The 12207-nt window shown below is 40.5% G+C and overlaps 1 protein-coding gene across 20 annotated transcripts in view; it reads left to right on the top strand.

Annotated features, from left to right (window-relative positions):
- The window catches only part of PTK2 (protein tyrosine kinase 2), a 190444-nt gene that overhangs the window by 159474 nt on the left and 18763 nt on the right, over nucleotides 1–12207 (top strand). For 19 of the 20 annotated variants that reach the window (XM_027645649.1, XM_027645631.1, XM_027645633.1 and 16 more), the window contains 4 exons: nucleotides 1102–1202; nucleotides 2099–2188; nucleotides 3512–3716; nucleotides 9790–9901. In XM_027645649.1, coding sequence (XP_027501450.1) covers nucleotides 1102–1202; nucleotides 2099–2188; nucleotides 3512–3716; nucleotides 9790–9901 — 508 coding nt within the window. Of the gene's footprint in view, nucleotides 1–1101; nucleotides 1203–2098; nucleotides 2189–3511; nucleotides 3717–7184; nucleotides 9138–9789; nucleotides 9902–12207 lie in introns of those variants that run through there. The other variant, XM_027645651.1, reaches the window with a different exon arrangement.

Genomic DNA, 12207 nt, shown 5'->3' on the forward strand with positions numbered 1-12207 from the left:
AAGTGCCAAGTCCTGCACTTGGGTCACAACAACCCAACCACAAAAGGACCTGGGGGTGCTGGTCGACAGCAGCTGAACATGAGCCAGGATGTGCCCAGGTGGGCAAGAAGGGCAATGGCACCTGGGCTGTACCAGCAATAGTGTGGCAGCAGGACCAGGGCAGGGATTGTCCCTCTGGGCTGGGCACTGGTGAGGCCACACCTCAAATCCTGGGTTCAGTTTTGGGTCTCTCACGACCAGAAAGACATTGAGGGGCTGGAGCATGTCCAGAGAAAGGCAATTGAGTTGGAGAAGGGTCTGGAGCACAAGTCCTATGAGGAGCAGCTGAGGGATCTGGGGGGTGCTTAGCCTGGAGAAAAGGAGACTCAGGGAGACCATATCCCTCTTTAGCTCCCTGAAAGAAGGTCATAGCCAGGTGGGGGTTGGTCTCTTCTCCCATGTAACAAGTGACAGGACAAGAGGAAGCAGCCTCAGGCTACACCAGAGGATGTTTAGATTGGATATTAGGAAAAATTTCTTAATTAAAAGGGCTGCCAAATCCTGGAAGAGGCTGCCCAGGGCAGTGGTTGGTTCCCCATCCCTGGAGGTATTTAAAAATGTGTAGATGTTGCACTTGGGGACATGGTTAAGTGGTGGCATTGGCAGAGTTGGTTTAATGGTTGAACTTGATGATCTTTCCCAACCAAAGTGATTATATGATTTCAGCCAAGTAGCTGTTTATTTTAACTGTAGCAATAAACTCACAAAACACAACTGACGCTGCAGTGAAGTGGAAGAAAGCACTGCTCAGTTTGCTGTACTGATATCACTGCTCAAAGCTGAATCTGTCAGTACTTAGTCACCTCTGCTGACATCCAGAGTCCAGAGACACACATAAGGGAAGTTGTCTCACCTGGGAAACTGCAAGACAAAAATTCCAAAGTCTTTCCATAATCCCTGTGGTATCACCAAAATCTGAGCTCCTTATTAGGAAACCTCATACAGGACTGAGATCTTAAACCCCTTCCTTACCTTTGCAGGGCAGGAGGCAAATTTTCTTCAGGTGGTACTTCACCACTTTGCTTTTAAATTATTAGAAGTACTGTTCCCTCTCTTTGGCAGGGATATTGCTGCTAGAAATGTGCTGGTGTCTACCACTGACTGTGTGAAATTGGGTGACTTTGGTTTATCCCGATACATGGAAGACAGTACTTACTACAAAGGTAAGTGGACTCTCTGGGTCCTTCTTGCAGGACAGTTAGAACACAGTTGCCTCTCTCAATCTCGAGGAATTAACCAGATTTCCTTGGTCTGGCTGTTGTATTTGTATGAAAAGACAAGTTACTCAACAGTTTAATAATGGCAGTAAATTCCTACATATGTACTTAAAAAGAAGGATCACAAAGTCTGATTTCAGTTGGAAGAAATATCAAGTTCACATGTAGGTACACATAAATGTTGAGTCTGTGCTGTCAGTTATGCTGCAGTCTTCAGATGCCACTGAACTAGGGAGATTCAGTACAAAAATGTCTTTGAAACCTATGTTTTTCCCCATTTTGGGTGGAATACTGATCTTCAGTGCCTCCAGCAGCTGAGAGATGTCCTGCAGTGCCTGATAGAAGGGAAGTGCAACAGGAGAATAGAGATTGCATGTTGGGTACTAAACAGTAGCATTTCAAAGCTGGCTTATATTGTTAAAGCATGTATTCATAAATCTCATCTTCATTATATTCCTGGTTGGAGTTATATATCTAAAAATATGCTTTAACTGTCCCCTTACACTTTGTTATATTTCCTTGTTTCATTTGTCTCATTTCACTGAGATGCATTTCATTTTTTGATTGCTGAGAGGGGAAATAATTTTGACATGATCATTTCTTGGTGTGCTTCTGCGGTTTGTTGTTGAGGCCTTTATTGGGAGGTTTGGGGGATTATTATTGTTTTGGGTTTTGTTGGTTCTTTTTTCTGTTTTAGGTAAAGCCAAACAACTTTATTTATCGATAGTTGAAGTGCTTCACTGGAGATGGGGTTTGCATGTGAATTGTTTCACTGAGAACAAAATCTGTGTTTGAACTCAGTAGTAGAGATAACAGCCTGCCTTCTCTTGCCTCCCTTGTAGCTTCCAAAGGAAAATTACCTATCAAATGGATGGCTCCAGAGTCAATCAACTTCCGACGGTTTACCTCAGCTAGTGACGTGTGGATGTTTGGTAAGTGAACACCACACGGTGGGGATTCTTTAATGTCTTGTTGGAGAAGTTCAGTGTTCCATTTTAACTACTATAAATGAATAATTTCCAGATATTTGGCACAATGTTTACTGTACTTTCTGAAAATCCAGTTTCTTCCAGCATATTTTCCATCTTTGTATTTATATTTTTTCCTTTTTCTACTCAGTAAGCCTGAAGTTTCATGTGCCTTTTTAACTCTAGTAAGAAGCTGACAGAAATGAAGGTACAGGGAAATTATTTCACAGATAAAAAGGAGATGATTTTTTTCCATTGGTTGTATTTTGGAGCTTTGCTTTTTTTTTTTTTTTGTGTGTGTTATACCATTGTCATTGCTGTTTCTATTTTGCATTTTGAGTTTTATGGTGATACACCTTGCTTAATGCATAACTCATCGTATGTAATACCCTGTTTCTAGATCTTTAATGCCAGATTCCCACTTAATTTGTCTTTCATAGCTCCTTTCAGCTTAGAGTATGATCAGAAGCTGAGTAAAAATGAGGCTAAATAGGCATATCCTGAAGCTTTGATCATTTTTCCTAAATATGTGAGGATTTTATGAATCTGTTCACCTGTGCTCAAACTGGTTCATACAACTGGTCTGGGCAGATGGAACACAGGCTGTTTTAGGGAACAAAGGTGATGAGACTTGGAATCAGAGCAAGGAAAGTCAAGTAAGAGTTCACCCTTTTTACAAATTAAAATTTGAATGTTGTTAATTGAGGGGTGTATAATAGTTTGAAGAAAACTCTAATACAGTCAGAGTTAGAGAAATGAATTCTAATGTAAAATCTTGGCCAATCCTAAAGCAACAGACCACGTTTCCCTTTGTGCTTTTAACGCTGTTTCAGTAGAAAGTGGTTTATTACATAGTTTCAGCACAAAAACATCTGGATCGATGCCAGCGTTAAAAACACCCTCAAAGTGAAAATACACCCTACGTGTCGAAACAGGCCAGTTGGAACGAGCCAAAGGGAAAAGCAAACACAGCTCATTCCACCTCGTATGATAGATTTGAATATGAGCAAGCCCTGTGACTTGGAGCAGGTAAAGGTAAAAGGCAGTGCAGTGGGAGGCCAGGCTGTGGGTCGTGCTGCCTCATCAGTAGGTGAGGTTGGTGCCGTGTGAGCGATCCTGCTGCACATCCCTCCTCTGCTGCCGGCTGGTAAGTCCAGACCTATTCCCTGGCTGCACGCTTTGGAATAAATCGCAGTGTTAGTACAAAATTGGGGGTTGTTTCTTTCTTTAACAGGTCTTGTTGTTTGCTGGCAGTGGGGAAAACGTTGCTTTGTGTGTGTTTCTCAGGTGTGTGTATGTGGGAGATCCTCATGCACGGGGTAAAGCCCTTCCAGGGAGTGAAGAACAATGATGTGATTGGGCGGATCGAGAACGGTGAGCGGCTCCCAATGCCTCCAAACTGCCCTCCCACCCTCTACAGCCTTATGACCAAGTGCTGGGCCTACGACCCCAGCAGGAGACCCAGGTTTACTGAACTTAAAGCACAACTCAGGTAGGGTTTTACTTCTGAAAGGTCGTTTTCCTTGTTCAGAAATATTTATTTTTGCTTTATCTTCTGTTACGGTATTTTCTCTCTGTGGAAAACACGAGACATGGTGTGTTAAGTTTTATCTTCAGAAGGCCAGGTTGTTGTTAGTCTTTTGGAAAACTGGACCTTATCTGCTAGAGAAGATTAGATTCGGCAGTAAATTCAGATAACTGGAAGTACGAATCACCTTCTTTCTCTCCCAAGAAAAACTTCACGTTTTACTAGCAATTTGTTTATAACTTTAGCTACCATCCTTGGGGAGACAGGTAGAAAGAATTTAGAGTAATTATCCAGACAAACATATTGTGGACATTTGGGGTAAAAATGTATCTTTTCTTAAATAAATGAAGCATCAGGTGAGTGCTGTTGGAAGTTATTTTCATAGCACGTAGCACAGTGGTTGCACAGACACAGCTGTCACAGGGCAGTTACAAAGCCTGCAATAAATGCAGCATCACTGACTAGAAATTCTTTTGCCCTTTGTAAACCAGGATATAGACTACCTTTTGTTTGTCTTGGAATGAATGTGAGCACACAGCTTGATGACCAGTCTAAATTCACACCTTAGTTTAATCTGCAATAATAAATATATTTCAGTGTCCATATCTCCATTTCACCAGCCCCAAGGCAGGAGTGGTGTTTAAACTTTGAAACCTCACTGAGATAACGTACAGACAGATTTGATATTTGTGACCAAACTGGGTCACAAATGTTGTCACTTCCGGATTTTATGAGGGCTGAGTATGTATTTTGCGTAAGTCAATACAGGGTTCAAACAATGCACAGGTATTGTACATTGACAGTCCACTCCTGGATTTATTTAATTCAGTGACAAATTCTTCAGTTTTATTTTACGTCTTGTTTCTAAGTTGTGTTTTGTGGCATGTTTTATTTTCATAATATCATTCTTTGCTGTCACTGGATGTTCATAGTTCAAGATAATTCTCTGGAGGTTAAAATAAGGGACAATTTGAATATAATTATGATGCTGTTTCAGAGTTGCTATGTGAATAAATTAAATACCTTTAGTTTTTTTTCCTGTTTCTTAAAATTTCATACAGTTTCATCATCTGTTAGTCTGGGAACTCCTGTGTAGACTTATAATTCACAGAGCTAGAAGAAGACTTCTCCCTTATCATAGATAACTTAACATTATCCTCTTGACTGTATGGAGTTAACCACAAAGGAAGGAGTGGCAGGGCTGGGTAGGGATTGCAAGGAAATGTGTGGGGAATAGGTGGAAATTCACAGTTTGCTTGATTTTTCTCTTTTTTTTGGTTCTGGAAGAATAGGATTCTTGTCAATTTGCAGTCAGATTGTACTGATAACTTAAAGCTGGTTGGCACAGGTGAGAATGGAGCCCTGAAAAATGTGACTGGGAAGATGGCAGTGGTGTGTAAACCCAAGCAGGGAGAGTATCCATCAGGAAAGTAAGAGGATGAGTAAATCCAGAGTGTGCTCAGGAGCTTAGCTCTCCTCAGAACCAGCACTCAGGACATGTGGCAAGTCAGGGTCTCCTTTGGTTACACACCAAAATATGTCCCATCGGTGAGCTCTGAAACAGGCCATGCAGAAAGACTCTGGAATTTCCATGCTGGCAGACTCTCAAACTTTGACTGCAAAAGGCTCTGAGGAGCTGGCCCTTGCTGTGCATGAAGCCCAGCTTCACCAGGAGATTGGATTCCACACCTCCAGCAGCCTCTTCCAACCTAAACCATTCTCTCAGTCAGATGGAAAATATACTGAGTGTTGAAGGGGTTTTTGCTTCTCTACTCATACTGGGAGATTTGAAGCATTGCTTAGAGGACAGCCTCTCTCCTGGGGCCATTGCAACCCTAAAATCCATTTTTTACTCTGTTCCCACCAAAGCAGAGCTTTCTGCCACTCCAAACTGGTGACTTTATTCCCCAAAGTTAGGCAGCACAGTTGTCCTTGGGGCTGCTTTGCGCTGCTCACAGACAGACTTAGCCTCTTGCTGGAAAGGTTGCCAATTCCCTGATGATGAGGCAATCTCAGGCAGCTAGGAAAGGTTGGGTTTCAAAACTCAGATTCCCATGAACTTGCAAAAACAAGCCGTTTCCCTGGTGGCCTTTTCCTGTGGTGTTTCTGCTGCGCATTCTGGATCCTGTCCAGGGTAGTCTCTTCAAGCTGAGAGCAGACTGGATGTTTGCTTGGAGCCAGTGCTACAGCACTGCAGCATTCCTCTCTGGTTTAATGAGAAAGAGTCCCTGGCTTTGGGAAAAAACTCCTGCATCTGAAATAGCACTGATGGGACCATAAGCATTTCATGTGGTCTCTGTTATTTGGTGCTTTCCCCGTTTCATAATAACAGCTGCTTTGCACAAACTGTATTTGCAGCTGATTGTGCAATGCAAAGGTGCTGATTTCTGTACAATTTATATACTGTTATTTGTTATTACATATGAATTTATGTCGTGGTATTAGGGTAGTAATTTTTATAGCATTTGATCTGTCTTAAGTGGACAGGGTTGAGTCAGTCTTCCCAGCAAACACAGAAACAAATTGGGTGGGTCATGGATTTCCAAATTTAATTCCTCCTTGGATTCCAAGTCCCTTTTTCAAGTGGTGGGGAGGGGTTAAAAGTCAGATTAGGTCAGGACAGTAAGGTGCAATCCTTCTCTCCTGTGACTCTCACTGACTTGGTCGGAGTTAGAATGTGGGAAATTTTTAATTGGGAATCGTGTCACCTTGCTGGTTTTGTGTAGAACAGATTTTTTTGTCTTGCACTACATGGTAAATAATATAAAAGGATCTTAATTTTGAGCTTTCAAATTAATGTAATTTTATGACATTTGCACTGAATCATGGAATGAATTTTGTTTAAAGTACCTCTCACTAATCCTTTCTGCTACAATTAGCAAAATAAACAGCAGTTGTGTCATTGCTGAGGTTGTTGGTCACAGGTTTTAAACAGAGTGCTTGACCCCACTGGCATCCTTGGGCTGCAGTTCACATTGAATACAGCTGGGAAAAAAAAGACTGATTCTATGCTTTTAAGGTCTGGTTTTATGTCAACAATGAGATAATTAGCTGCTGAGAACTGGACTTGAGCCTTTTTGTCACTGCATTTGATGTAGATCTTGAAACGTTGCTTATAAATAAAATGGAAAAAAACCCAGGAAGAGTGAGAGCAGTTTGAATCCTCTTCTTTTGTGGCATCCTGACAAAAAAAATACTATAGCACATACTTAAAACACATGATGGAGGCTGCAAAATGCTTCATTATTGCTCCTTGATGGTGACCATTAGGAATAATGTGTAATTAATATACAAGTGCTTTCATATTAGAACAGGATGTGAAAATACGTTCATCTGCATCCAGTGTGGCATTTCTGGTGGCTGGAGATCACAGAGAGAAAGGAAGAAACAGCTTTTTTGGGGTCAGCACTTGCTATAGATTCCCACATCACACTGGTGCTGCTGGGCCTTTTGGAATGTGAGGATACAGTTCAGTATTTAAAATATTCCTACACTGAGGCTCCCAGTAAGTGTTTCCTTTTCAGTCACAGGCCAATTTCTGTAAAAAGCCCTTTGTAAATTAAATAAGTTTATCAATTACGTGGACTTGTAATAATTGGAATTTTTCATCAGCCCTCACCTCGCCCAGAAGCTGAGCTGAGTTTGTCTGTTCTACCTCAGGGTTTGCTAGGGAAACCATAGGGATGGAATTCTCTGCTTGCTCCTCGTTGCTGCTAAAAATATGTGCAGTTTGGGAAAATATGCCTAGATCTGACTTTTCCTGACCTTCTGCATATTCTAATAAACTGTTCAGAGAACTTGAGCAGCTGCACTGAGGAAACGTCAAAAATATCTCTTGGCACACTCTGACTCCATGCACGGATCGGTCTCCCCTTTGTGAAAACAAAGACCTTTCTGTGAGTCATTTATATTCTTTGTGGTTTTTTCAAGTAATGCTTCTCTGAGGCATTTCTACTTTATATTCTTGTCAGCAGAATCAAGGGCATCCAAGTACAGATTCAGCCTGAGACCTCTGGGCTGCTGGGAAAGAACCTCCTGTTGGTACAGGCAACGGGAGAGCAGGGTGGGATGAGTTGGGGTTGTAAGGCAAAAAGCTGAGCCCCTGTTATGAAAACCAAGTCACTTCAATAGAAGTTTGCAGTTTCCAGTGATAAGGATTTAACTTGGTGGTGTTGAATGCTGTGGCATCACAGATAAAATGGCTTTGATAGCAAGGCAGAGAGGGGTATTGGGTTTTAGTCCTTTCTGTGGAAGAATAGGACTGTGCTGTGACAAATTCCACCCATGGCCCCAAATTGTCAATAAGCCATCTCTAAATTTAGTCAGCTGCTAGTAGCCAACTCTGGTCTGTTCTTCTGCTCAGATTAGAGCAACTACTGTATCAATAGCTTGGTTAAAAATCTATAGTTTATTCGTGCTTTATTCATTAATCTGGGCAGATTTTTTGGTGTTGTTTTGTTTTGGGTCTTTTTAATTCGGATGTATTCCTTGAAAGATGGTAATCGTGGTTGGTTGGTTGTGGATGTGTTGGCTGGTTTCTTATGCGATATAAAAACTTATGCTGGATATCTGAAGTGTGACTCGGCTTTAAAGCAGTGGGGTTTTTGCTAGTTCTTCAGGGGTTTGAGTATGAAATCTTGCATTTTCCTTATTCTGAAGGAAGAGAGAGGTAAAATAGAAAGATTGTCTCTTTATTCCCTCTGTTGGGCTGTAGTTGTGTTTCTGTGGTATTTTTAGTAGGATGACTCTTGCAAATAACTTGTCTGATTTTGTTTTTGTTCCACATTCTTGTGTTGCTTCAGCAATGATGGATTGAAATTGCAGCAATACTTATAAACTTGATTTAGCTGCAGTGAGACAAGATGACTTCTCTGCTTTTTAGAAGTGGCATAGTTTGGTTTTTGTTTTTTTTTGGCTGAGTAAGGAAAAGCAGAGTTCTCGTCTCCAGCAGGAATTTATTCTTGAAATAAGCACTGAAAGTTCCACGATGAGAATAGATTGCTGGAGTTGATCTCATCCCCTGCATGAGTAATTCTGGGTGGTTGTTAGCAGACTGAACAGGAGATTATAAACTCAGAACCTAGCTTTGGTTCTGGAAACTCCTGAGTGATAAAGGAGCTGGGAATAGCTCCTTCACAGGATTATCTTTACACTGGGGATGGCGATATGGAAATAATCTGCCCTGCTCACATCTCCAGACTGTCCCCGTAGCGCGCAGCTCCAAGGAATTGGCAGCTCCCTCTTTCAAAGCTTCATTCTGAGTATTTTTCAAATGGCAAATATCCAACATTAATAAGCCACATAGCAGAGCTGGGAGGAGGCTGGATGTGGGGGCAGCAGGAGCACGTTCAGCTTCAAACAGGCTTTGTAATAGTCAGAACAGCGGTAAGTAGCAAACTGGTTTTACTACTGTCTTGTACTTTGTGAAAATGCAGCCTTTTGACCTGAATGCTTAGAAGCTGAGTGAATGCTGTCAGATCTTTCTGTTTTGCTAAATTGCTTTGCTGAATGTGTTCCTGGCTGGGCTAAAGCTTGAGAGCAGAAGTATTTAAAATGGTTTTTGATTGCTTCGTTCAAAAAGGAAAAAAAAATCCCAGTGATCTGAAGCTCTTGAGTTTCAGAAAAGAACATTTTCGGTTTGTTTTGAACCTTTGCAGCAGTTCAGTAGCATATTTTCTTGTGAAGAATAAGCTTTCATGCAAGTAAGTGCTTGATTGATTGTCTTTGAGGATTTCTCTGTCTAATTGCACATAAAAAGAACTATTATGCAAAAACAATTTTGTGCAAGATCAACCACAGCTTTCTGAAAATTTGATGCTGCTTCTGTTTTCAAAAGCACACTGGTAATCCTACAGAAATATTTCTTCTTGATACTCGTTTTCAGAAACTGAACTAGTGGATGTGAAAGAAAGTGGTTTTTCAGTGCTCAGTCGCTTTGTTAAGTAGTGTTTATCAGTCTGAAAAATGCAGGAGCTCTGGGGAGAGGTTTGTTCTCACTGAACTGGAGTTTTACTTAATTACGGTATGTTTTTCTTAGTACAATACTGGAGGAAGAGAAGCTCCAGCAAGAAGAACGAATGAGAATGGAATCCAGGCGACAAGTCACAGTATCCTGGGACTCAGGAGGATCAGATGAAGCTCCTCCCAAGGTAGCTAAGACTGCAAATTACATGTATTTTAAAAAAAAACAAACAGAACCCCTCTTTTTATTCCATTTATTTCTTCAAAGCCTCCTCTGATGGGTTTGTTCAAACCACAACATTCTGGCCAGATTTGTCATCATCTGTGAATCCTGAAATGACCCAGTTCTGCTTAAGCTGTGATTAGAACTGATCCATGCCATGATATTTCACTAATGATTTTTATTTCTTATTGTTTAACTTGTAAAAGGCAACCATAGTTGCCACAAAATTATTTCCTGGCCTTCTGGTTTTTTTTCTTTCTTGCAGCACTCTACACTGGCTAGTGAGCCCTCAGGCCACTGTGAAGTTTATTTATAACACATTGGTGAGATGATAGAAGTCAACTAATTGTATTTTCCTTCTACTGGACAGAAAAATTAGGGGTTTGCTGCCAAGGAACTTATGTGGTTTAGTTTCCACTTCGTTATGTTTCATTACTGTCCTGTTTGGATGTCACTGATGTGTTCTGCAGCTGTGGGAGTCCAACCCCACCAGTTCCTGAGCACTCTTCCCTCTCAGTGACTTGTCTGCTTCTCCTCAGAGTTATTTTTGCATATTATTTTGAAGGCTCGAGCCTGTATTTTGAAGAATTTAGTTCTGTGGAGTCACCACTGTAATGTGGAATATTGTCTGTGTCCTGATCAGTTTGTGGTGAATTCCTGGAGCTTTATACACAGGCTCGGGAATGATAATGATTCCAGCACCTTCTGCTGCACACATTCCCCAACACTCACAGGAAGGCAACTTATTTTTATTTTCTTTTGTTTCCCCATATCCAGGTTGTTGCCTGGTAGATTTCCAGCTTAGTTCTGCATTTTGATGACTTTGTGACACCCCAGGAATAAGGGCAGTGAAATTGTTGCTTTCATTTCAGACCTGTTCAGACATCTGAGATGAATTGGCAGGATTTGGTGTTTATCTAAATAGACAATGTTCCAAGTTACAGAAGCAGATAAATTGTTCCATAAATTGGAACAATATGCTGCTTGATTATTACAGCTTTGTTTAAAGAATTTGTTTAGTCTTGAAGCTTTGGGGCTAATCCAGGTAGAATAAGTTCCCTTTACCAATGTAATATGTGAGCTGCACTATATGTGAAATTGTGATCGTTGGAGCTTTGTGTGTGACGTATAAACTGAAACACTGGACCAAAGGAGTGTTAAAACTGCAGTTAATTCTGCCACTGCCTATCTCTTTTGAGGGGGTCAGTGTGTCCTCACTGTATTTGTAATGCAGGTGTTGGTTAGGTTTTTTATACGCTATTTTTGTGTGAAATATGGATGTGCATAATAATGGCATTGGAACAAGTTGAATTTTGTAGAAAGGAGATTTTTTAAGTGTCTTCTTAATTATTATTAATCTTCTAATGCTGACAACTAATTTTTTTCTTCTTCCCAAGGTTCATTATAAAGTTTCATGTTGTTATAGGTCTTAAACTCTATTTTATTCATAGCCTTATACACATTCTCAAATAATTCACAGCTGTCGCAATCCATACTATGAAATTACTTTTATCTCACAGTGATATTTCTGTTAGAAACCTGAGAGAGAAAACATCCTGCTCCAGAATGATAATGACTTTTTTCATAAAGTAATGATAAATTCTACAACATCAAAGTAATGTGGTCTGAAGGAGCCCTTTGCAGAATGATGAGGTTTGGGGGTTTTTCCCCCTGTTTGTTTGATTCTCTTCATGAAACAACCAGCAGCACTGTTCCTTATCAAAAAAACCCCCAAAACCTCAAATATACCTTTGGAGGTTCAGAATCTGATCAAAAGCGCCTTACTTGTTGAGGCAATTAGTTACAGAGAAGTTAACTATCAGAACTAACTTTATACCTCAGAAAACCACATGGATATAATCATGGTAAACAAACCAGTTTGGTTTGTGTTATTCTGACTGAAGCAAAAGAATTTACTTTTGGGAACAGTCACAAAAGCCACAAATTACCAGCAAAATTTGGAAACAATGCTGTATTTGCACCTGGAAACTTGGGTTTAAGAATTATGTTCTTAGCTGATGTCCTCTCTGAACAGCACAGAGCAGGTCACTTAGTGCAAGCAATTAAATGAACAAAGAATTCACAGAGCAAGCATTATTTATCAACATACCAAGCAAACAATTGAGCTGCATCAATTTCCAGGCAAAAATGAAGGAAAAGTTAATTTCAGTTGTTTTTAAAAAGTGGTAGTAGTTGTAGAAAATCTATTTTAGGGGGGATTTTTTGAGTTTGCTTTTGGTATCACCACCTGTAAATGTTTGTCTTAGTGAA

Source organism: Corapipo altera, unplaced genomic scaffold, assembly GCF_003945725.1.
Source record: "Corapipo altera isolate COAL_440 unplaced genomic scaffold, ASM394572v1 51, whole genome shotgun sequence".
In the NCBI taxonomy this organism is placed as follows: domain Eukaryota; kingdom Metazoa; phylum Chordata; class Aves; order Passeriformes; family Pipridae; genus Corapipo; species Corapipo altera.